Source organism: Strix uralensis, chromosome 17 (assembly GCF_047716275.1).
Source record: "Strix uralensis isolate ZFMK-TIS-50842 chromosome 17, bStrUra1, whole genome shotgun sequence".
Classification (NCBI taxonomy): domain Eukaryota; kingdom Metazoa; phylum Chordata; class Aves; order Strigiformes; family Strigidae; genus Strix; species Strix uralensis.
The window spans coordinates 16,944,496-16,967,573 of NC_133988.1; the positions used below are offsets into that span (position 1 = coordinate 16,944,496).

The 23,078-nt window shown below is 44.1% G+C and overlaps 1 protein-coding gene across 2 annotated transcripts in view; it reads left to right on the top strand.

The window, feature by feature from the left end:
* The window catches only part of GRK3 (G protein-coupled receptor kinase 3), a 75,597-nt gene extending 52,786 nt beyond the window's left edge, over window positions 1–22,811 (top strand). The window contains exons 10-22 of one of the 2 annotated variants that reach the window (XM_074887812.1): window positions 2,219–2,297; window positions 3,526–3,656; window positions 4,477–4,571; window positions 5,768–5,875; window positions 8,640–8,706; window positions 8,939–9,039; window positions 10,204–10,270; window positions 10,729–10,824; window positions 13,019–13,181; window positions 13,837–13,973; window positions 14,251–14,286; window positions 14,918–15,031; window positions 15,652–22,811. In XM_074887812.1, the coding sequence (XP_074743913.1) occupies window positions 2,219–2,297; window positions 3,526–3,656; window positions 4,477–4,571; window positions 5,768–5,875; window positions 8,640–8,706; window positions 8,939–9,039; window positions 10,204–10,270; window positions 10,729–10,824; window positions 13,019–13,181; window positions 13,837–13,973; window positions 14,251–14,286; window positions 14,918–15,031; window positions 15,652–15,813 (1,356 nt within the window). In that variant the 3' untranslated portion in view covers window positions 15,814–22,811. The remainder of the gene's footprint in view (window positions 1–2,218; window positions 2,298–3,525; window positions 3,657–4,476; window positions 4,572–5,767; window positions 5,876–8,639; window positions 8,707–8,938; window positions 9,040–10,203; window positions 10,271–10,728; window positions 10,825–13,018; window positions 13,182–13,836; window positions 13,974–14,250; window positions 14,287–14,917; window positions 15,032–15,651) is intronic. The other variant, XM_074887813.1, reaches the window with a different exon arrangement.
* The last annotated feature ends 267 nt before the right edge of the window (window positions 22,812–23,078 follow it).

Here is a 23,078-nt window from a genome sequence, read left to right on the forward strand (position 1 = left end):
TTCATTTAAAAAAACCCCAGACCTATAGGGTATTTTTTATTTTTATGCTGGAAAATACTCTTTGCAGTGGTTTTTGCGTCAGAAGAATCACAGTACTACAATTTCTTCTCTCTGTTGAACAGTGGTAGTGATTAAATTAGGAAGGCTTACACAAAAATGAATTATGCATCACATTGACACTTGCAGATTTCTTTTCTTCTGAAAAATGAGATCCATAAAAATACAGGCATGCTATGTTCTGGTATAGAAACACCCTTTTATTTTTCTATGTATGGTGTTTCAGTTCGAACACTAAATCCTTCTGAGTAATTAGATTGCTCTAAGGTTTTAGGAAGCCTGCTTGGGGACGCTTCTGAATTATCCATTTGATTCAGCAAATTAAGTTAATAATTCTACTGAAGCTTTTGTTCTGAAGTTAAGTGGTAACTACAGTAGTCTGCAGTTAGGAGCCATACAAAGTTTATAACGAGAGGTAGTATCTGTTGTTAGGTGCCCTACTGCCTTGCCTACAGTCTCCTTATTTCTAGGACCATTTAGCAATTAGGCGTTTTTCATGGGTGTTTCTGCGGGGTGTTTCAGACGCTGCCTGCGTTCTGCACAGCTGCCTTGGTAACACTAAAATACAGTTCGGTTTGGACGTTACTGCAGGATCGGTCCGAGTGGTGCGGCAGTCAGCGGGGGTTGCAGTCAAGGATATCAATCTTTATTTCAACCTGACGCGGTTTTGTGGAAGGATGAAGCGACTGGGGCTGTGCCGGTGAGGTCGGTGTCACCGTCCCCTCCCTTTCCTGCTCAGCAGGGCTGGCGAGGCGGCACCTCACGCCGGGGCCTGCCGCTCTGCCCAAGGCCGCCCTGTTTTGCCGCTTCTAAATTGGGAAGGAGGCGAGTTCCTGTCAGAGGTTCCCAGAGCTTTCACTATCAATCCTGCCATAGTTAACACATTGTTCAAGTCAGGTTAGGTCACATTCGTGCTTCCTGCATGGTGTCCTGGCTCGTCAGCCATTAAGCTCGGCTTAGCTCGGCTTCCTGTCAGCCTCCGCGCTTTGGGGTCTGTCGGCATCGCCACGCAGTCCAGCCCGTCCCGACTGCACAGCCGCCCCTCCAGTTCTCATTGTTGACAACCAAACAGTCCATATGGCTTTGGAGAAGGGGTCAACGAGGTAATAACCACCCCTTGTTAATTAGCCCCTGGCATCCAGTGTAGGCCTAACAAAGAGAGGAGGGTCTGCCAGCGTCCACAGCGTCTTCCAACGTGTGTGTGTGACAGAGGTACCAGCACACCCAACAGATCATCAGCGGGAAAGAGGTGCTTTGCCAGCTGTACTTTTTATGGCTGCTTGTCTTAAACCTCTGTGTGAATTAAGGTTAAAATGCATCAAGAGGAGGGAATGTGCCCCACGCAGTCCATCCCTGCGCTGCAGTGACATTCTTCAGTCTGCACCCACCATAACTGGTTTTCTGGGTTTTGCATAATCTGGACCTTGCTGTTCTTGCTTCCCGTGCATTGCACACGCGGCGGAGCTGCGACTTCCTTCCTATTCTATTTATGGTCCTTCTAAGCATCTGCTGCAGACGCTGCTGGAGAGCTGAAGGGCAGCAGCGGGAGGCAGGTCACCCCCCTGTCACCTTTGTGCAGCTCTGCGGGGGGAGTCTGGGGGCGCGGGCAAGGTGTTACCAGTGTAGCTGCATTTAATGTATAGGTGAGGATAAAACTTTCCTTTGGGATTTGGTACGTGCTGTGACTCAGCTTCTCAGGCAGTGTTCCGGCAGCTGAACGTTCGCCGTGCAGTCGTGAGAAATAGTGCGTATCCTTCACACTTCACGGGAACAGCTTTATCTTTTTCTGAGCTGGCCTAAAGCTTGTTAGCTTTAATGTATCTTTCATATAAGTCTAGTGCAAACTCAAGTAAATATTTTTAGAAATATTTTTAGCTGGTGTACTCGCAGGTCTGTGGAAGACAGTGATGCTACCTGTGGTTTTTAAGCCTTTGGCTCCTCACAGCTTTTTTAATTTTTCTGTTGAAAAGAGAGAGCAAAAGCTAAGATCTCTAAACTGTAAGTGAAACATCAGAGTATGTAGATTAGTACACAGATTTCTTTAGAAAATTGTTATGAATATTGGCAAATACCATAGGAAGAATATCACCTGTATTTTTAGCTTCTCTAAGTAGTACTTTGCCTCTTGCCTAAGATGAACTCTTTGCTCCTTTCCTTCTAGGACTGTCCTTTTATAGTGTGTATGACCTATGCCTTCCACACCCCTGACAAACTCTGTTTCATTCTGGACCTGATGAATGGTAAGCAAGGCTCATGTGGATGATGATAATAATATTACAGGAATATTGGCAAGAGGACTTGCTGAGATCATAAGGAGAATTAGGGAAAAATAATCTGAGGTGTGAAGCATCGGCCTGCAAGCAGGAGGGGTAAATTGACCTAAACCAGGGAATGTATGAAGATCTCTGCTACCTTATAACATTAACATATGTAAATAAAGACATCAAGGGGCCTACTAGGCTGGAAGCTTAAGGAATTGAGGGTCATGTGGAGAAATGTATGAGGAGACCAGGGACACAAGCTTTCAGAATAAAAATAAAAGGGTTTCTATGAAGAGCTCTGCAAAGAAAATTGATGGGGGAAGCATTCCACAAAGGAAAGAAATGATGCCTAGAAGCCCTGGCGTAACTCTTGTGAGAACACAGAGCCATTGGCAGTGTTAAAAGAGGGAAGATACTGCAGTGCCCCTGTTTGCTGAGGGTGCTCAGCACCTGGGGGACTCCAGCTCTGGCTGTGGTCTGCAGTGATCACCTAAAGATGTTGGACACGTGTGCATGTATCGTGTGGCAAAGCTGGAAATTTAATTGAGAAGTAGAGCTCATATCCTGTAAGTAATAGAGACTGGCTGTGGTGTTTTACAAGTGAAGATTCTCGTTAAAATCGAAGCTGTAGGTCGAATTCCAGTGACTGGTTGATTATTTTAAATCTCCAGCTTGATCAGAAACAGTTTTCTAGGCATATTCACAATTTGATCTCTTGATGGTGTGGACTAGCTCACAGAGTGACATTGTATTGTGTCTGTTCTTTGATGAGGAAAGTGTGAAAACATCCCCAGCATGAATATTAGAATTTTTTGGCCCAGATGACCTTTCAAGGTCCCTTCCAACCTGGGCTGTTCTATATGCTGATTCATTCAGTTCTCCAGAAGCTGTGTATGTGACTGCATTTTGCTTGTTGTGGAAGTCCTTTGCATTAAGACTCAGTTGCTGGATTAGTCACTGAATGCAAATGTATACGAAGTAAATGTATCTTTAAAATGGAGTTTTGGATTGATCAAATCTATTTATTAACTTTCTCAGGTATTTAGTCACCATATGTACCTGCAGAGTGTGGGCCTGGCTCTCTGTGTGCTCAACAGGCTCTAAGAACCTACAAATGCTATGCTGTTCCCCCACAACCTCCTGCTGTCTGCCTTGGAGGCAAGATTTTACTGGTTTTTTAATTGCATTTCAATTCTTCTAATTTTAGGAGGAGATTTGCACTACCACCTCTCCCAGCACGGAGTGTTTTCTGAAAAAGAAATGAGGTTTTATGCTACTGAGATCATCCTGGGTTTAGAACACATGCACAATCGCTTTGTCGTATACAGAGACCTAAAGGTAACCGTTAACATGGCGACTGCATCCACACAGGGGGTTGTTAGATAGCAGCAAATCGTCCAGACATACTGATAAATTAAATGAATTCTCTTACCTGAAACCTTTTCTTGGGCAGAATACAGATTACTTGTTTATCTTCGGCTGATTTTTCTAATAATTTTTCAAAATAGTTTTAATCTGTGCCGTTTAACCGACCTGGGAGATGCTTCTTTGGGGTCAGAGTAAATCCTGTGTGGTGTTACTCATCTCACCATCTTAATGATGCTGTTAATTTAGAGAGTATGCTGTATTGCTGAGAGCCCCGAAAGAGGAGTGTGTGTGGTGGGAGACTAACAGGAAGGCAGTTGTTCGGGGTGTTCCACTGACAATTGGGAAGTTGAGGACTGCCACAAGATAGGTGTCCATGAGCCACGTGATGACAAAAGTGGGGAAAAAGTCTGCGCAGAGAGCACAGTATCGACTGCAAGTAAAGGGGTTAGAGCCACACACAGACCCTTCTGTGAAGGAACCAAAAGCGATGTGGACTTGAGGCCAAAACAGATTTATTCTTTCATGTGCCTTCTGTTTCAAACCTTGGCTGGTTTTCCTCTTCTGTTACTCTTCAGTATTTCATAATCTGTGGAGTTGATGGTAATGCTCCGTTAGAATGGAGATTTTGTCTAGAAAGTGTCTGCTATACTGATGTGAAAAAAAAGGAAGGCAATTACCAGTTACCACAGAGTATTGATGTCTGGGAATGAGTTACTGTGTTCTGAGGATTTGAAGTTCTGTCCACTGAAGAGTACCAAGCAGTAACCTTTCTGTGTCTGTGGGTCTGCAGCCTGCAAACATCTTGTTGGATGAACACGGGCATGTGAGGATATCAGACCTTGGGCTGGCTTGTGATTTTTCCAAAAAGAAGCCACATGCTAGCGTGTAAGTATTATGCATGGGAGCTTTGCTGCACGTACAGTTATTGCTAAATAAGTCCTTTATGTGTCTTTATAATTTCACTTTGCCTAAAGAAAAAAATAACGCTTGTGTGGCACAGGCTCGCTTTATAACCCAGCTAAGCTGGGTACTCTAATAAGGTTTTTCAGTCTCCTCTCTCTGTTTTCCTGCACAGTTGTAGCAGCTGATGTGTAGGCATGGCTGGAAGATGACACATTATTTCGAGATGATTCACTGTTCGGAGAAGATAAGAACCTGACTGAGTTAAAGTACCAGATTGTTTTAATTGTCCTAAACGGATAATTAAATATTCCAAAACTGACTGAAAAACAGGATTTATTGTTTCTTTCTCTTTCTGGATCTTTGTAGAACTAGAGGCAAATTGGATCCCTTTCTGCCTCTTGGCATCAGGTCATAACTGGGATCTGATTTTCATGGGTTGTGTGTGGACTCCACGTCTGATGTGGCACGTTTTATTCTGAGGTCCTCATTTGCCCTGATTTAGTCTCAGAATTTATGCAAAAAGGAAAGCTTCATCCTGTCACATCTTAAAAGATTTGCAATTGAGTAGCTTCTTGAAGAAGCTCATACTTCCCCGTTACGTCAAGGGTGGAAGCGGTACGCGGTGACCGCTTTGCAGTGGTGCCCAGCGGTGGGTTCGGGGGAGGCGTCCCGCTGTGAAATCTGGCAGGCGGGCGTTAGCTGGCAGCAGGCCCGCGGAACACACCGAGGGAGCACAGGCCCCCTCTGCTCGCCCTGGGTCTGGGCTTGTGGGGAGGAGCAGGTCTCAGTCGCGTGGTGCCCAGAGCTGGAGCGATCTGCCAGGAGATATCTGGAGCCCTGACCGTGTCCTGGTGTCTGTCTTGTCCGTGAGCCGAATGGGCAGAACGTGCAGCCTTTGCTTCTTTTGCCCTGTACTGATTCTGCTAAATCTTGCTGTAGCTGCTTCAGTTTGCCTAATCAGTTCTGTTGTTTATGTTTTAAGGTATTTCCTCAGTAGATATACACAGAAACCCCACGCATATGTATGTATGGCCAAAGAAAAAGCAAAATAAAATCATGTTTAAAATTGATTCCTTTAGAATAAGGCTTATTGAGAAAACAACGATTTTTAATTATTATTTATTCTTTTCAATGATAGTTTTGGTTGTAATCAAGTTTTTATCCCCTTTGCTTCCCAGAGGTACCCACGGATACATGGCTCCCGAGGTGCTCCAGAAGGGAACGGCGTACGACAGCAGTGCAGACTGGTTCTCCTTGGGCTGCATGCTTTTCAAACTGCTACGAGGGTGAGTGAAGTTTCATGTCCTGTGTGCTTGTTTTTTTTAGCCTGGACCTCGTCATTGTCTGTCCCTTGAAATACTGGTATGTAACGTATTACATATTATCTGAAATGATATCTTACTGCCATCTCTGCAACTTAGACCATGTCTGCCTGTGAGACTAAAACAGGTTTTTTTGCTTCCAAAAAACCCCAAGCCCTGCTTCCTTTAGTAGGTACAGGTGTGGGGCAGAGAGGAAGGCAGATGCTCTGTCTGCTCTTTTGACTTCTGCTGATAGGCAACTTACTCATCTCTTGGCAAGTGTTAATATTTTAAATGGTATGGTGTTGTTCATTGCATAAATGAATAACATTGCTTAAATGAACTGCTTAAACAGCCAGCCCTGTTAAATTATGGGCTTCATTTTATGCTTAAGACCTGCTGTTGTGGTGAAACTCTTTGCTGCACTCTTCCCTTTTCACATGATACTGAATCGTCCCTTCTGTGGTGTTTGGGTAAGTTATAATGTGTGGATGCTTCCATTTGCTGAGTCTGGCCTCTTACCGTGTTGGTGTGCAAAAGTATATGATAATTACATCTTTGTCAACTGTTGCCTTCTCAGGAAACTTCTGTGGCTATGTAGAATTTATTAAGACTATGGGATTTATCTGAACAGTCAATAACCACCAATTGACAAGTGTTTGTTGAAAATAGCATCCTCAGTGTTAATGGCAAAACAGAAAAAAATCTTTTAAGCTTTTCAGCGTGTTTCTCTGTAAAGATTGATCATTAGTCACCTGTGTCCTCACACATAATCATAAACTCTTACCTGTGTCCCAGACACTGTACAAAGGGAAGTGTCTGACTTCTGAATTGAACTCTAGAGCTGTATCAGTTTGACATCAATCGTTCACAAAATAGACATAGTGTGCAAATAAAGAAAGAAATGGTGTCTAAATTGAAAAAAAAAAAAAAAAAGTGTTTCTAAGTACAGCCAGCCTCGTGCAGCTGGGAGCAGCAGCCTGTCTCTCTAGATGAAGAATTCTGTAGGTAGCAAGACACAGAACGGTTTGGGTTTGCTGGGAGGAGAGAGGAGCACGTCTTTCACATGCAGGACCACTGAGGATTCCTCATCTTTTCTTTTGAGCCCTTGTTCTTTTGAGTCCCTTGGGCACAGAGGATTAGGGCATCCGACTGACTCTGGCGTGGTTCTTCCTTCACAAGGTTGAAGTTGTGTGAGGAAGGAACTAGGGGCAGATGATCCCATTTACCATGGAAACTCGCGGGGCAGGGAGGTCTCTGTCTCTGGGGGCTGTGATTCTTCCTGAGAGATGTGCAGGTTGATAGCGGTGGCCAGAAGCCGAAGCATTATTCATTGTGAACCATCCATCCTCATCTGTTCTGAAGCCAATTAAACAACTCGCATCCCAAAACAAGGGTAGGGCACATGGTGCCATTTCTTGGTGTTTAGTAGCTTTAGTCTGGCATAAAATCTGCCCATAAGCCCCTGGTGAATCACTTGCTTCCCTGATCTAGTCAGAGCCTCATTGTCAAGGTGTCTGAGGCTGTACAGTAGCCATTTACTCTCGCCTTCTTATCTACCATGCTTAAAACCAGAATAGAAGTCCTGGTCTGTCCATCAGATTCATTCATCAGAAACGTTTTTGAGGATAAAAGGGAAATAACTCTTGAGTAGCAGGTCCCCAGTCGAAACAAGCTAGTACACACTGCCATGTGGCAAGACAAAAGGCTTTATAATAGCTAATTAATGTATTGTTAAGGAAATAACATTTTCATTTTGAAATATAGCATTCCCTCGAGGTTTTGAAGAAAACTTAAGAAATGGGTAATATATCCTAAATCTAATTACAAAATCTCATGCTAAAATGTTTCTGCTTTCTTTCACGCTGTTGTTTAAGTACTGCGTGGTAAATCTGTAATATTCTAAGGTCCTCTATAGCTAAAAGGAAAAATTCAAACTCAAACCAGAATTATAAAGCAGGGAAGGGATAAAGCTGGTGATTTACCAGATATGATCAAATATCTTCCCCGTCACTGATGCTGTAGTATCTGATTACCTTCTGTTTCATTGAATTACTTTAAGGTCTTGCTTTATTCTTCCCATGTAGATGAGTGGAAAGTTCTGTAGGCCGTACTCAGCTTCCATATATAGCTCAGTGTTTTTAAATACCTGAGCTGTGATGGGTGATCAGGGTTTTCTTGTTAGATGAAACTGTTCTGGGTTTTGGGAGACACAGATGTAACTGGTAAGGCATTTGCAACACCATCTTTCAGGATGGATCACTGCATTTAAGTAATCTTCTAAACTAATCTTCTGCGTGCCTTTGTATGCAGTAACTGGATCAGATTTCCCTGAGTTTGGTAGTCCTCAGGGATGTCTGTGTGTAGTCTTTAAAGAAGTGGGATGGTTGCTTTTCTCTGAATTTGATTTTAATGTCCACCATGTGCAACTCTACTGGAACCCGAAAGGATAAACTTTCTTGCAAAGTGGTACAGCTCTTTGTAGTAAGAAAAGAAACCAAAGTTGTAAGAGATCAAACCTTGACATTTTTGAGGTAGCTAGTAGCCACAGTACGCTCGTGTGTAAAGTCTTACTTTTCATTGCAAATGCTAAATGTTTTACTGCTTGTTTTATTGTTCTGCAGGACAGGATTGATGAGGTGGAAGAATGGGAGTGAAAGGATGCTGCGCTTTCCTGGGGTTGCCACAGCTGAAATAACGTGATATGTTATGGCTTTACATTTATTAGTGCATTTTCTTATTTCTACAGTCACAGTCCTTTCAGACAGCACAAAACCAAAGATAAGCATGAGATCGACCGGATGACGCTCACCGTGGTAAGGATCCCAGTGACGGTTGCAGTTACATTCCTCTTGTTTGGTAGTTTAGTAAACTCCCGTTTCCTCTAAAAACTGGAACTATATAGCCTGCTTTCTGAGAAAGCTGTATTTACACATGGAAGAATTGTTTACAAACGCTATCAAAGAAAAGCTGCTCTCCTGTGTGGGGAAAGCAGATCACACTACTTCTATAATTAAATGTCTCTTTTTGTACTTCTTTTTTTCATAGAATGTGGAGCTACCAGATTCATTTTCTCCTGAGCTGAAGTCCCTTTTGGAAGGGCTCCTGCAGCGGGATGTTAGCAAGAGACTCGGATGCCAAGGAAGAAGGTAGGTGTTGTCTTCTCCTTGGACCACTGCCTTTAAAAATTGCCACTTCTCTGTAAATGAATGAATTCATTTCAAGTAAAAATCTGCTTCTTGTTGTGATGATTTTAATTTTGGAAAGAGAACATTAGAAAGTGCTTGTTGCATGGAATTACGTTTCAGCTTCCTTTGGTTTGGACAAATTTTTGGACAATTTCTGTCATTAAAGACTTCCCTGAGTTCTCTGCAGTCATGCTTACGTTGGGTGGTGGGGTCATACTTTTCACCACTGTGTTGTTCTTGTGTTTTTGCCTGATCTGTTTTGGCATGAAGTCATATTACTTGACGCAGGCATACTGACAGCTAGAATTTACTGCTTGTATTGTATCTGTAATGATATGAGCATATTACACGCAAAAAAACCCAATCCCAAAACCACCAAGGACAAAACGCTGTGAATTCTTGTTTCGTTTTGAGTTGCCTCTATTTCCAGATGTACCTGTTTCATCTCATGAGTCAAAGGAAAAGGGCATTTTTTTGTTTATTGACTACAAAACACTGCTTGTCTCCTGCCAAGCTTCCCTTGCCGATAGCTGTTAAATGAAATTATTGTTATCACCTATTTCAAAAGCCAGTGTGTGCCTCCTGTGAGACGAGGAGTAAATAACTGTTGAGAAACCACTGGGGATGGTGGTAACTGTTAATTGGTGCTCACACCTGAGACGGGTGCTGGCTCTAATTCCAGTGAGAGATTCCGAGGGCTTTTTGTCATGGAGCCCTCTATGATAATGACCTGAGATTGCTTTTCAGCCTTGGACCTACCAAGAGTAGTTGCCTTTTTTGCCATAAAAGATGTATGACATGAAATGCTGTGCAGTAAGCTTGTAGCTTAGGAGTAGTGTGGGGGATCTGACAACAGACGAGTGATGGTTGTCGTTTGAAATGACGGACTGCCATGGCAAAACAAGAGCCCTTGCCAGGCCTACAGCACGACTGCTAGTGTTTCCACATGGAAGTCTTCTCTTCTGTTATTTACTTAGGAAGACTTTTTTTTTTTCCCTTGGAAAAAAAGATCGTTTTACCAATGTTTTCAAGTGACAGAAACGTGACCTCTAAAGGCTTTATGTCTCTCAAATCCATTTGAAAAGCCCCTTCATGTTGTTGACTTCGGTTCCTTTTATTTTGCAGTGCACAAGAAGTAAAAGAACATCCTTTCTTCAAAGGCATTGATTGGCAGCAGGTCTATTTACAAAAGGTAAAGGATTAAGATAGTGACCTCAGCTTACTTGGTAGAGCAGTAAAAGGAGAATAAGCCTAAACAGGTAATGGACAGAAAGCTTCAGGCTTCCAGGCCTAGCACTTGTATGCACTTGCACAAATACGTGGAGGATTGTTGTGAAAACTGCCATATATTCATCACTACAAGTCTTCCTGACCGGTAGTACTGAATTATTACTTTTTCAGGGTCAAATGATTGCATGGTTTCCTCTACTTAGCTGTCTCTAAACTGTAGGGGTTTTCCCCCAAATTTTTGGAGGAGCATTTATTAAAGGAGTGGAAAACAACTTTGCACTGAAGTTGAATTTCAAGGGACATGCTTTTGCACTGTCATGTGTGATGTGTGCAAAAAATAAAAAGGCCGTATATGTCTACACAGTGGATTTAAATAATCTTCATTAATTTTTCTTTAATTATGCTGCTTTTAATTTCTAGTATCCTCCACCATTGATTCCTCCTCGGGGAGAAGTAAATGCAGCAGATGCTTTTGATATTGGGTCATTTGATGAAGAGGACACTAAAGGCATTAAGGTATACAACTTTAATTGATAGGTGGGGAATGGCCCTGTGGCTGCTGTGCTTCACTTTTCATCTGTGCGTGCCATTCCTTTGCTCCAGGGGCTACTGAGTGTGCAAGGAATTGCTTTCAAGTTTGGAAACTTAATCCCTGCTGTTACGGAAGAGGTAGCTTGGGCTGGTTGGCCAGTTTGTTGTTGCTTGCCAAGTCCTTATTTTTAATTTTTTTAGATTGACTGAAATCTACCTTCCTATCAAAAATTTGATATGATAAAGCAAATATTTCAAATGGTCATGGGAAATCCTCAGATTTTCAAGAATGCTTAATGGTTTGTAGTTTTAAAAATTGTAATTTCTTTCTGGTAGTTTAGATAAATTGAGCTAAACCTTATTTTAATAGTGTTACCTCATGGTCAGAGGGTGCAGTGGAAAACTCTTAAAAACAACAAAGTGTATATTAATGGTAGCAACTTGGTAAGTTAGAAAAGTGATACCAGAACCTGAAAGTTTCTTTTATTATCCAAAATCTAACGAGAAGTTAAAGCTGCTGGCCTGTTTCTGACGTGCACAGAGGTGGTGTGACGTACCCTGCGTATTCATCCACTCTTCTGAAGCTTCCCTGGCACTTTGAGACAATAGGTGAATCAGTGCTTGTCTTGGGTCTGTCCCGTTCATTATTTTTATTGTACATTTCTTCAGTAGATCAAACTTCATTCTTGTTATTACAGAAGTGAGTCAGGAGAGAAACTAATTGCTCTAAACTTTATAAGCAAAAAAACATGTTAAGTACTCACTGTGCCTAAAAAGGAACTTGTCTGTCAGTGTCACCTGCTGTAATTACAGAAGTTGGCACAGAAAAGATTTTACGTGTTTAAAGAGAAATGCAGAGAACCCAAGATGTTCTTTATCCCAGAAAACTCCACGTCTTCAGCATCAGCGTTAGTCTAACAGGATTCCAGTTTCCTGCAATTCTGGAATGCCATAATTCGGAGGAACATTTTGCAAGGAGAAACCAGGTGGTCTTTTTATTTACTGAGGGGATCGGATATTCTCAGCAAGGCCTGCAAATCGTATAGCCAGATCGCTTCCACGCAATCTTTGTTCAGGCTGCCTATAAGATAAATTTATTCTTAGTCATGAGTCAGTGAGGAATATCATGTACAGCTTCTTTGCTCTGCACTTTCACTGGGATGTCACAGTCTTTTAGAAGGGACTGAATAATTCATGCCTCTGAGTCAGCTGCAGTCGGAGCTTCCATTAAGGTGTCAGGAGCGGTCTCTGCCCGGGAGGACGCCAGTTTTGAGCGCCCTGCTCTCCTCCGCTGCCCCTGCGGATTATATTTATACTGTGGAGTGTCCTGTGACACTGAGAAGAACACGTGCAGTCCAGTGGGCTGAACGGGGCGAAGGAGGCCTCTTCGTCTGGCTCTCCGAGAGAAAAGTCTGGTTTCTCGACTGATTTAACAGAAACTGAAGCAACTGAGGAGTGGCTGTAGAGAGTTTAAGCTCAGCCCCAAACGAAAATCTTTTTAATAGGAAGACATTGATCACTTTTTGTACTGCATCAAAGTGCCTTGTGGCTAAACCCAGCCTAGGGCTGTGCCAAGCACCACACAGTCCTTCCTGAAGATCCAGTCATTTTAGTTTCCTTCAGCGTAATTCAGTTCAAGTGCTGTAGTTGAGGATTAGGGGAGAAAAGAATCTAACGGGAAAATTGAGGTCTGCAGGAATTTCGAAGGTTAATTATTAAGAATGAAAAGTTAAGCTGTGGAAGCATGGAAGACATTGTTGTGTAAAAGGTGTCTTCTCATTTATTCGTGGAATTTTTGTGCTGAGAAAGTTTTTAACACAATTAGACATTTTATTAACACTGATTATGCAACAAAGTTAGGAAAACCGCTGCTTACGTTTAAGTAATTATTTAAATGTAAAGTCTAGAGAATGTTATGGGACAATGTTGAGTAAGGCTTTGAGAGCTGTCAGACCAAACAAGTTTTGAAGAGGTAGCCTGTTCTCTGTATATAAATGAATCTCTTTGCTTAAATTAGTATCTGTGTTTTCTCTTGTTTGCACCTCTCTGTTCTGGTAAGGTTAGAGTTTGATACATCTTTTAAACTAATACTGTTATATGGGTAGCTATGAACTATTGGGGATAAGAATAGTAAAAGTTATTAAAATGTTGGGTTTTTGTGTTGTTTTTCTCTTGCAAGTTGCTTGATAGTGACCAGGAGTTATATAAGAACTTCCCTCTGGTAATATCGGAGCGTTGGCAGCAAGAAGTAGCAGAAACTGTTTATGATGCAGTAAATGCAGACACAGATAAAATTGAGGCCAGAAAAAGGGCTAAAAATAAGCAGCTTGGCCACGAGGAAGGTAATCTGTCAAATACACTTCTCTCCATCTTTTGCTGCTAGATAGTAATTCATGTGTTTGAAGTTTCACACAACAAACTCTCATATTACTGTCATTCACCGGTAATTGTTAGAATTCATTTAGTCAGTATCGTGTTTCTTAAGAGGTTTCTTAATGTTTTGAAATGCTGTATGATGGCATAATGTTTTGGAAAATCTTTTGTACTCTCTTTTAAAGATTATCATGCACAGCCTTTCATCATTTTTGTTTATGGTGTGTGGTGTGTGCTCAGAAAAGAGTATGTGGGATTTGATTTCATGACAAAGACGCCAAGAAAGAAAACAGGAGGCCCTTTACAGCAAACTTCTCTTGTTTGCGCTGGGGTGTTTGCATGGCAAACTCTGAACGTCGGGCAGCACTATACTGTTCTTTTAATAGTTAATAAGATACTTTTTAAAGAACCAAATTCTGTGGTTGGTTACTCCGCTGGAGCCGCGTCAGCTCGTGTGGTTGCGGCAGGATGGGCTCTGGGTGTCCTGTGCCCCTGGTGCCAGCCCGCCGAGGGCACGGCGAGTGCCGCTGGGTGCCGGGTCGCGGCCGCTCTCGGCCGAGCACCTTTGCAGAAGGCTGTCGGGCAGCGCCTGCGTTTGCCTGCTAATGTCTCCTCTTGTCACAGATTATGCGCTCGGGAAGGATTGTATTATGCACGGATACATGCTGAAGTTGGGGAACCCCTTCTTGACCCAGTGGCAACGTCGTTACTTTTACCTCTTCCCGAACCGACTTGAATGGCGAGGAGAAGGAGAGTCCCGGGTAAGTGAGGTCACGCCAGGGAGCAGCGGCTTCCAGGGGCCGAACGGCAGGTGGGTGCTGAGGCAAACCCGAGGGCTCGTGCTCGGGCGTTCCTGCCACGGAAGTGGAGTTTGGTCCGAGTAAATGGCCAGCGGATTTGAGTAACTTACCTTGAGTATCCCTTTAGTTAATGGGTAGCTACACTGCACTGAGGAAACAAAAATTGACTTGAGAAACCTGTTTGTTTTGTTATGTTTTTAAAGGAATTTGGTAGTTCATGGTGTTGTTTTTTATTTAGGACCTCTGGACTATTTATACAAAAAAACATAAACTGGTAAGGTGATAAATGCTATAGCATTTTATTTCAAAGAAAATGCTATAGTGACTTTAGTTTAGTCCAGCTGTGATCATGTGCTAGGCAGATCATTTGTATATTTAGTTAAGTAAGGTTTTGGAATTTCAAAGCACTGTCGTCCTCTCACAGTCTATAGGGAAAGCTTTTCTGCAAACTGCTGTGTATGTCTGCTGTTTTGTAAGTACACAGTGCTTAAATACTCCCTTTCAGCTCTTTGAAATAGTAAAATTGTCCTTCTTTTTTAACAGCAGTAATACTTGGAAAATATATGAAATTATATGCAACTCTCTTGAGGAAAAATAGCGAATATTTTGTTTGTAGACACACCTATTTGTAGATTCCTATTTTGTGCTGTCATTACTGGCTTTCTTAGCTTATATTTCGTTGTCTCTGTTGAAGCAAACAAGCCCCTTGCTAAATCTCTCTCTTACCTTATAATCTATCTTTAGTTCATGACCCAGTCTTCAGAAATAAAGAAATGTTTGTGTAATGACTGTCAATGTTCATAACGTGATTTGTGGGGGTAGTCCAGAAAAATGAGATAGTGGCTTTATTTGACGGGCAACAGCTTTTTTCGAATCATCTCTTTGCTTTTTTGCAAACGCTACAGCAAAACCTACTGACAATGGAACAAATAGTATCTGTTGAAGAAACACAAATTAAAGATAAGAAATGCATCTTACTGAGAATTAAAGGAGGAAAACAGTTTGTCCTACAGTGTGAGGTGAGACGCTTGTTTTTTCAATAACTGTTAATCAGATTGCTTTGCATATGATAGAACAACTGAAAAGGTTTTCAGGCCCTCCCATTATGTGTTTACTAAGGGTACTTTATGAAGCAAAGCTGAACCTAAGCAAAACTGGGAAGTTTTTATCACGCTTGAATTTTGAAAGCAGGAAACCTGCAGCTATGCCAGTTTCTGTTACGGATCTCTATGGTGTTTGGGCCAAAATGAGTTCAGTTTAATAAATAGCTAAAAACTTCAAAACTTCTCAACCTACATGGGCTTCGAAGGCCTTGTTGGCACGTGTCTCACTGCAGTTAGCTGATGGTAGCTAATGTGTTTGCGAGGGAGGAAGTACCCAAGTCCTCGTTGCATCTTTGTATGTGCTTTACAGCTGTACAACACGTACCTTACAACTGCCTTACAACCGGCTGTAGCTGCTGCTGCCTTGCCTGGCTTCGGCGGGGTGATGGAGAAGCAAAGGGCTGCACGTTTTCACTATCCAAAGTTACCCATTCCTGTGGAAAATTAAAATAAGTTGCTTAAAAGTGCTGTCTGAGAGAGAAGACGCTATTGGCAGTTTACTATGAAGTGCCAAACTACTTCTGTATCTCTTTCAGAGTGACCCAGAATTTGTTCAGTGGAAAAAAGAGCTGACGGAAGCTTTTACTGAGGCACAGAGGTTGCTGCGTCGGGCTCCAAAGTTTCTCAATAAATCTCGCTCCACAGTTGTAGAGCTTTCAAAACCACCGCTCAGCCACAGGAATAGCAACGGTCTGTAGGAGCAATAGGAAACAAAGTTCACTTAGGGAAAGCGACTTGGTGAACATGCTGAGTTTCACAGAATCCTTACGAATTACTTTGTGCCATCCTGGACGCGGGATGTGCTTAGAAGAGGAAGAATTAGATGTTTACAGCGTGGGATAACGTCAGAACTCTGTCTCTGGAGGTTGCGAAGACTGGAACACTGGCAAGTGAATTCATGCTCCTAGCAGTGGTGGGAATGACCAAGCGTAGAGGCTGCAAATTGCTCCCACGCATCCCCCCCCCCACCCCAGCGGTGTCTCGATCGTGGTCCGTTACTCTAGAACTACTGATGGGAGGAAGATGCTGTTTTCTCTGCAATACCCTTGTGTGGTGCGTGCCCAGCTGGAGGCTGGAGTGGTTGCTGCTGGCTAGGATTACGCTTGCGTGTGCGACACCAGCAAACCCCTGGGCCGCGGGAGGAGCCGCAGACTTGCCGTGTTGGATGACCTTTGATCTGTCGTGTTGCCATGTTCTTTCCGACCATTACTGCTGACTTTATAATAACCTTTCTCCATACTGCTGATGATCAACAGTGTGACTCTTATGCACTTCCAAGTACTGAATTCTAACTGTCCTGTGGTTTAAATGTTATTGCTACTTCATGGAAACATTGAACTCAAATTATTCACTTGGTTTGTTGTACTCACTAATAGTAGCTACCACCGTTTTGCTTCTTCTACGTATATGCAGTACTATAACTGACACAATAGAGTAATAATTGGTGAAGAGGAATTTATGGTAGCTTCATCTAGTGCTCTGTTGTATAAATTGACTATTTTAGCACAGTTTTTAAAGAGCAGATTCCTTTTGACAAGTTTACAGTGAACATAAAGACAGTTCTTTTCCATTTCAGGTCAACTGCACTTTTTAAAAATTAAAAAGAAATTACTCAAATCCGATGCATTCTAGTGCATGTACTGGGTTAAAGTGTCTGGGTACCTCGGTACGTATTCTGGATCACTCTTCAGTTATGGGACTTGCGGATCCTTCTCTGTTGTACACAAAAACATTAAGCAAGTGTGTTCTCATAGCGTAGATATCCCAGACTTTCCCTGTAGCTCAGCACAGGAGGTTCACGCACACGTCACACGGCTCGGCTTGCAAAAGGATTTTTAATTTTCTTTTCTAGAGGGTTCAAACTGTCCACATTGAAAACAGTCTGAGAATACTGAGGATGGAACTGACAAAACGAGCTGATCAAATGCCAGATTGGTGTTAATTCTACTTGAGACATCAGTCATGTCATGTGGAAACTCCTCCTAAAGTAAAGCTGTAATCTGCTAGACAACTCGAAGCATGTGAAGTCAGCCTTTCCCTGGGTGTTGTGATGTTCTGTACGAGATAGGTCAGGGCTGAATTTAAGCTTTTGTTTCTGATTCAGTGAACACCTTAGAGAACGTTTTCTGCCCGGCTGGGGTGGTACAACTCTCATGGTCCCTGAGGACGATGGGAATTGCATCTGTGTAAACGGGAGCAGAAGTTGCCCCAACGGCTTCCTCTGTCCGCCTGCCTGCACGGTTTGTCTCACCCTGCTGACAGGTAACCACAGAGTTCTAGACCCGTTTCCTTGTAGAAAAGTACAAATCAGCAAAACCAGGAGAATTATTTTGCAAGTATTTCTTTATCCTGAACACACTTGTAATAAAATTGGAGGTATTTGCTTCTAGGGTTGGGAGCGGCTTAACTCTGCCTGGCCCGTGCTTTCCCAGCCGCGCGAGCTCTGTCTTACCATCTGGTAACAGGAAAAATGCGTTTTGGAAAATCCCCCGTGTGAGTCAGGTGATACCTTTTAATGATTTTTTTTTTTTTTCCTCATTTATTTTTCAAATTATTCTGTATAAAGAGCACCAGTTCCTACGTCATTCTGACTGGTAAGTGATGTTTAGCATCTCAGCATCCTCTGTAAGGGGTAGTGGTGGTGTTTACTGAGGTTTGGAACAGAAAATGGCTCATCCTGCTGGCACTGACTCTGCACGGGATGCTCTTAAGCTTCTCCTCCAATACCGTGCAATGCTCTTTATTTTGCTTCTTGATTTGGAAAAAACCCTCAGATTGCGATAAAAGCCGCTCTTAGTTCTCATGTAACTTGTTCGTACTTTCCTAGTTCGTTACCAGTTCCATTCTGCTCTTTTAGTTATTTTCCGTGGTGGTTTTTTTACGCTAAACCCTTACTGGCAGAGTTTTGTGGTTTCCGATGCCATGGATTCCGGACGCTGGTGTCTGTGAGGAGCGGAGGGACAGATCCGCAGTTGGGACGTTGTGCCTCAAAGCCACAGATTTTATATGAAATGAAGGCTGTGTATTGATTTATGGAACTATGTGTATTTTGAAGTCTACCGAGTTGGGATGGCCCTGGAACATGCTCGTTAGCGTGGTCCTTATCGCCTCGTCAGCACAGGAGGGGAGTAGTGAAAGATTTGTTTTTCTTCAACAGTTTAGAAAAGCTTTCTCTTTGTGACTGGCATGGGACTGTGCTGTTAGGAGAGAAGGAGAGATTACTGTAGGGAAAAACTCGGGTGGGGGAAGTTGGTATCCCAGTAGCAACTGGGGTTCTGTGTGGAAAGGACTGGATCTGCTGGTGTGCAGGGAGAGCTGGAATTCCACCCTTCAAAGCAAAATATTAGTTACTGCTCCAGACTGATCGTTCCTGGTTTAGGTACCAGATTCTCTGAAGTTTTTTTCTTGGACAAAGATTCTTGCTGGTGTTACTTTACGTGAGGATCTTTAGCTGTATGTGTAGAAAATCTTGTGGAACGCAGAGAGTGTAAGGCAGAGCGTTGTCTTTTACGCATTTTGACTGCATTTGTAGGACCTTTCTTTTTTAATGTTCAGGGAAGTAAAGATAAAAGAAATCAGAGCTTCGGGCATCAACAGAGCTGAGTGAATGATTAAACGCAGATTTTTAAAATGATCTGAAAGTCCTTTAAAATAAAATCAGCCATACTGAAGACTTAAGCATGTAGGGGAATTGTTTCTTATATTTCAAAATAGAGAATTACACACCAGATAGAGCCACATTACACCCTCCCCTGACACATCCACATGCCTTCAGAGCTGCGGGGATTATATTGTAATTATTCTTTGTCTCTGACGTACGAGCTGACACATGCAGTAAGACTAGATCCTGGAAAGCGAGTGCGCGAGTGACGTGATGGTAGGAAGGTGTGTGATTTCTGCAGGAGCTGGGCTCGGGGGTCACAGGGACTTTTAGGAGAGCTGCTGCTCTGTTCTGCGTGCTTTTGCCTTTCCCGCCACTCGGAGGTGGGGAGGCATTTTTGATACGTGGGATTTGCTGTAAATTAATGTCTCACTTCAAGAATTAGGGATGTAGAAAGCTGTGGCCAAAATCAGACTTTTATGAGTTGAAATTTAAGGGCAGGAAAAGCAAAGCAGCCGTTACTCCTGCTGCAAGCAGAGTGTGACTGAGGAGCTGGGCGCGGTGCTGTGGAGGTTCCCTGGGCACCGTGTTGGCTGAGATGTCCCACCTCTGCAGGTATAAATTAGGCAATTTTTATTACTCAGATTTATTTGGCAGTTATTTTACAAATTCATGAAGCTGTTAAGGAACATTTAGTAATTTTTTTGAAATCCTTTATCTAACTGTAGGCTCTCCAGTTTACAAAGTGTAAAAGCTTCTTCACGGTAGTTGTGCTTGAGCTGAGTCTTGTCACTGGTCGAGCAGAGTCCACGGCTGCAGCCTCCTGAGTTACTTTTCCCCCCGCTGCTGTGAGAGGAGCCTGGCTGGTGCGAGTACGGGCGCGGATCCGGCTTGCTGCAGTGTTCCTGGTATGTTACCCCCCGTCAGGCTCCCAGCACGCTCGTGGCAGCTGGAGGTGGGAGCCCGGCAGGTCGGGACAGCGGAGCACTGGGCTCCGGGAGACGTACCGCAGCTCAGTCCCGGTCAGATGTTCCTTAATTTCAACAGCGCTCCTTTAGAAACGCAGCAGAATTTCTGCTCCCGCTTCTGTCGCGGGGCAAAAAAAGGAAAATAGGATCATCGGGTCGGTTTTGGTTTTAAGGTAAACGCAGGTGTTCGTGGTCTGGTGCATAGCTAAGAGGAAACGCTGTGTATTTGGTGCTAAAAGCGAACCTGTTTATCGGAGGTGTGGTCCCGTGCGAGCGGGTGCTGTGCACGTCCAGCAGACCCTCTCGAGGGGTTGATGTTGTTCGGCGGCGTTGCCCCCACCGGCAGGACCGAGCCCCCGGCGCCTGTGATGACTCGCGCGTCGGCCTCTCCTGGGCTTACAGTCAGTTGGCTGGTGAAAAGCGGAGTACCTGGAGCTCTGTGTGTTGCTCTTTCCCAGGCAGCTGATCAGTTTTAGGACTAGATCCTTCACTGTCACAGATCTGCGTAGTGCAGGCGTTGGCAATCACACACTGGTCTCGCTGTTCCCCGCGCGGCAATGATACAGTTAATTTAACTCTGAAATGCTCACGCTCTAAATATATATGGAGGAAGGACTATTTTGAAGTGTACAGTAGAAAGTAAATAATTCTAGTTGTGTTGATTAATATAAGGAATGAGTCAATTCTACAAATTAAAGAAAAAAATCTGAAAAGCGTATTTTGAAAAAGCATAGTATTAATTTTAATATTGTAAAAAAAGGAAAATATCTAAAATATACAGAGAACATATGTATATCCAAATGTCTGAGGAATTTCAAGATAATCTACTTTTGTTTTCTGTTGATTTCTATTCCATGGTGTACATATTGTGTGGGTTGAACATTGGCTGTTTTAATACTATTGTTAAATTGTATTTTTATTTTGTGTTAAACTAATCATCACAGACTCAGCTTTATTTTGTTTATGTAAAGGTTGCTATGCTATGTAGGTATAAAACCAAGAATTCTATTTTAACAAAAAAGCATTTTATATTATTTATTAAATACATGTTTCTCCAACTTCTGACATTCCACAGAATTTCTGCTCCGTATATGTATAGAAATGGCAGTTCCTTTCAAGCAGGATCAGTCAGCTTTATTCTGTTTTTCATAATAAAGTCAAAATAGTTTCCATCAGTCTGTCCAGCTTACCCTTCTGTTACGAGCACAGCCACTTCCAGGCACTGTCAGGACCATCTCGAAGTGCAGTGGCTCGTGAACGCAGAAACATCTGAAAACCTCTTGCAAATAAACCCCCCAGTTTGATATTTCTAAATTTCCCCTTTGTTGCTCGGCATTCCAGAGAGCAAGCTTGTATTCGCTTGAGTCTGCGCTGGGTTAACGAGAATTAACGACCTTAAACTGGGGCAGGGAATCAGCTTGATACTTGAAAAAGCTCAGGCATCAGCTCAGACGTTTGCAAAGCTCTTTAATTCCGAGGTTAATGAGCGAGGGGACTGGAGAGCCCGCAGGGGCCGCGCAGTTTGGGCGCTGGAGCAGAGGCTGACGCGGGGCTGGTTGGGGCGTAGGGCAGGGCCAGGCTGGTGCCCATGATGGCAAAAACGCATTTACTGGAAATGATTTTTGCTGTTTCAGGGTGGTTATTTAGGCCTTAAAAATAGGCTGGAGCCTGTGAAGGTGGGAGAGGTGCCCTGCGGTGCCTCGAGTTGCTGGGCGGCCAGGGCTCTGCTCACCACCCCGAGGAGGGGAGCGCACAACCCCAGGTCCCCGGCAGCGGCCGTCGCCCCGCGGGGGGTGTCAGGGCGGGGACCCCGCGCTCCCCGAGCCGACCACCTTTGCTGCCGCCGCTGGGCGCAGCTGCAGAGAACCAACGCGGGCCCCTCCGTCCCCAGCGAGGTACAGAAATAGCGCAAAATTCATCGGGTAACTCATCTGCTAAAAATAATTCCAGTTGCAGCCGCGGCCTCTGCAGCGTGAGGAATGCTCCAGGTATTCGAGCCCGTGTGCTTTGCGCTTCCACTCTGCCGGGGCTCGGAGCTCTTCCGGGCCTCACCCAGCGGCACCTCGAGGCTGAAATTTGGCATTTGCCAGCCGGTGCCGCTGGAGCCGCCTCTTGTGGAGACGCTGCCCGAAGCGGGGAGGGGGTGGCTGCTTTTCCCCCGTAGTAGTTCTCGCCTTGTTTTCCGTTTGCCCCTCCTCACGCCTGCCCCATCGGGTTTTCTTTCTGCAGCTTGAGCTGCTCTGCCCCGGAGCACCCGGAGGGCGGGAGAGGCCAGTGGCGGGGTGAGGCCGGTGCCATCGCGGTTTCTTGGCATCGCCCGCCAGAAACGTGCTGTGATGGGGATAGGGCCGAGCCCGGTGCCGCAAACCCGCCACGTGCCCAGGCGGGGATTCGTTAGGAAACCCCGGGACGGGATCAGGAAGGTGGTGGCTCGTCCAGGGTCAGGATTTATCCGGGTTGGTGTAACTTGCTGTCCTGCCAGACTGGGAAAGGAGACGGAGCAGGAGTAGCTGCGGGGCTGGGAAGAGGCTTTCCTGGCTGTAGCAGGAATCTTTTCCTTAAGGAAAGGGAGAGATGAGAGAGCAGGTGAGATGGCAAATAAAAATGAGTCTGAAAAACAGAATAAAGCGAGAGCATCCTGGGAGAGGCGTGTTTACGAGCACTGTTTCAGTGACTACATTCGGTCCTTAAAAAAAAAAATAAATATAAAGGAGCAGATTCACACGAATATCTACTAGTGATTTAAAGAAATATATCGAAAGAGAACCTGTTTTCAATGTGTAATTTAACGGTGAGAAAAGCCAGTATCTGTAAATAACTTTAGATATTGTATCTATGAGAATCATTCTTTGGTTTATGTACTTGGCTCTTTTCATATTTATTGTGCAGAGGAGGGTGTGCCCCGTGCCAGTGTCTGCTGCTGCACGTGCCAGTAGTACTTCTCCCAGAGATTTACCTTCAGAGTTTACAGTCCTCGGCCATTTGTGACTGATGTGCCACACTTAGCTAATCCCGCCATTATTTTTTTAAAGGATTCTTTTGGCACAGCTAAGCTGCTTCTGTGTGTTGGTCAGTACAACTGCTCTCATACGACGAGAACCCCAATAAAATCCGTCCTTTGCGTGTGCGCTGCCGTCTGGTTCTTTGGGTGCCCGCGCCGAGGTAAGGCCCTTCCCTCGCTGGAGAACCGCCACCGGGAGGTGTGTCACGGGGGACGAGAGCGCGGGAGGGACCCCGGCGAGCGCCGTGGTGCCATCGGGGAGCACGTGAAGGGTCACCCCAAACCTCGTGCTGTTCCCGGGTGGACGCGGGGTTCGGTGAGAGGCGTGGGGCGACCCTCGGCCTCCTGCCAGGCCGCCGCAGACTAACACCCCTCTCTCCTTTCTTAACAGTT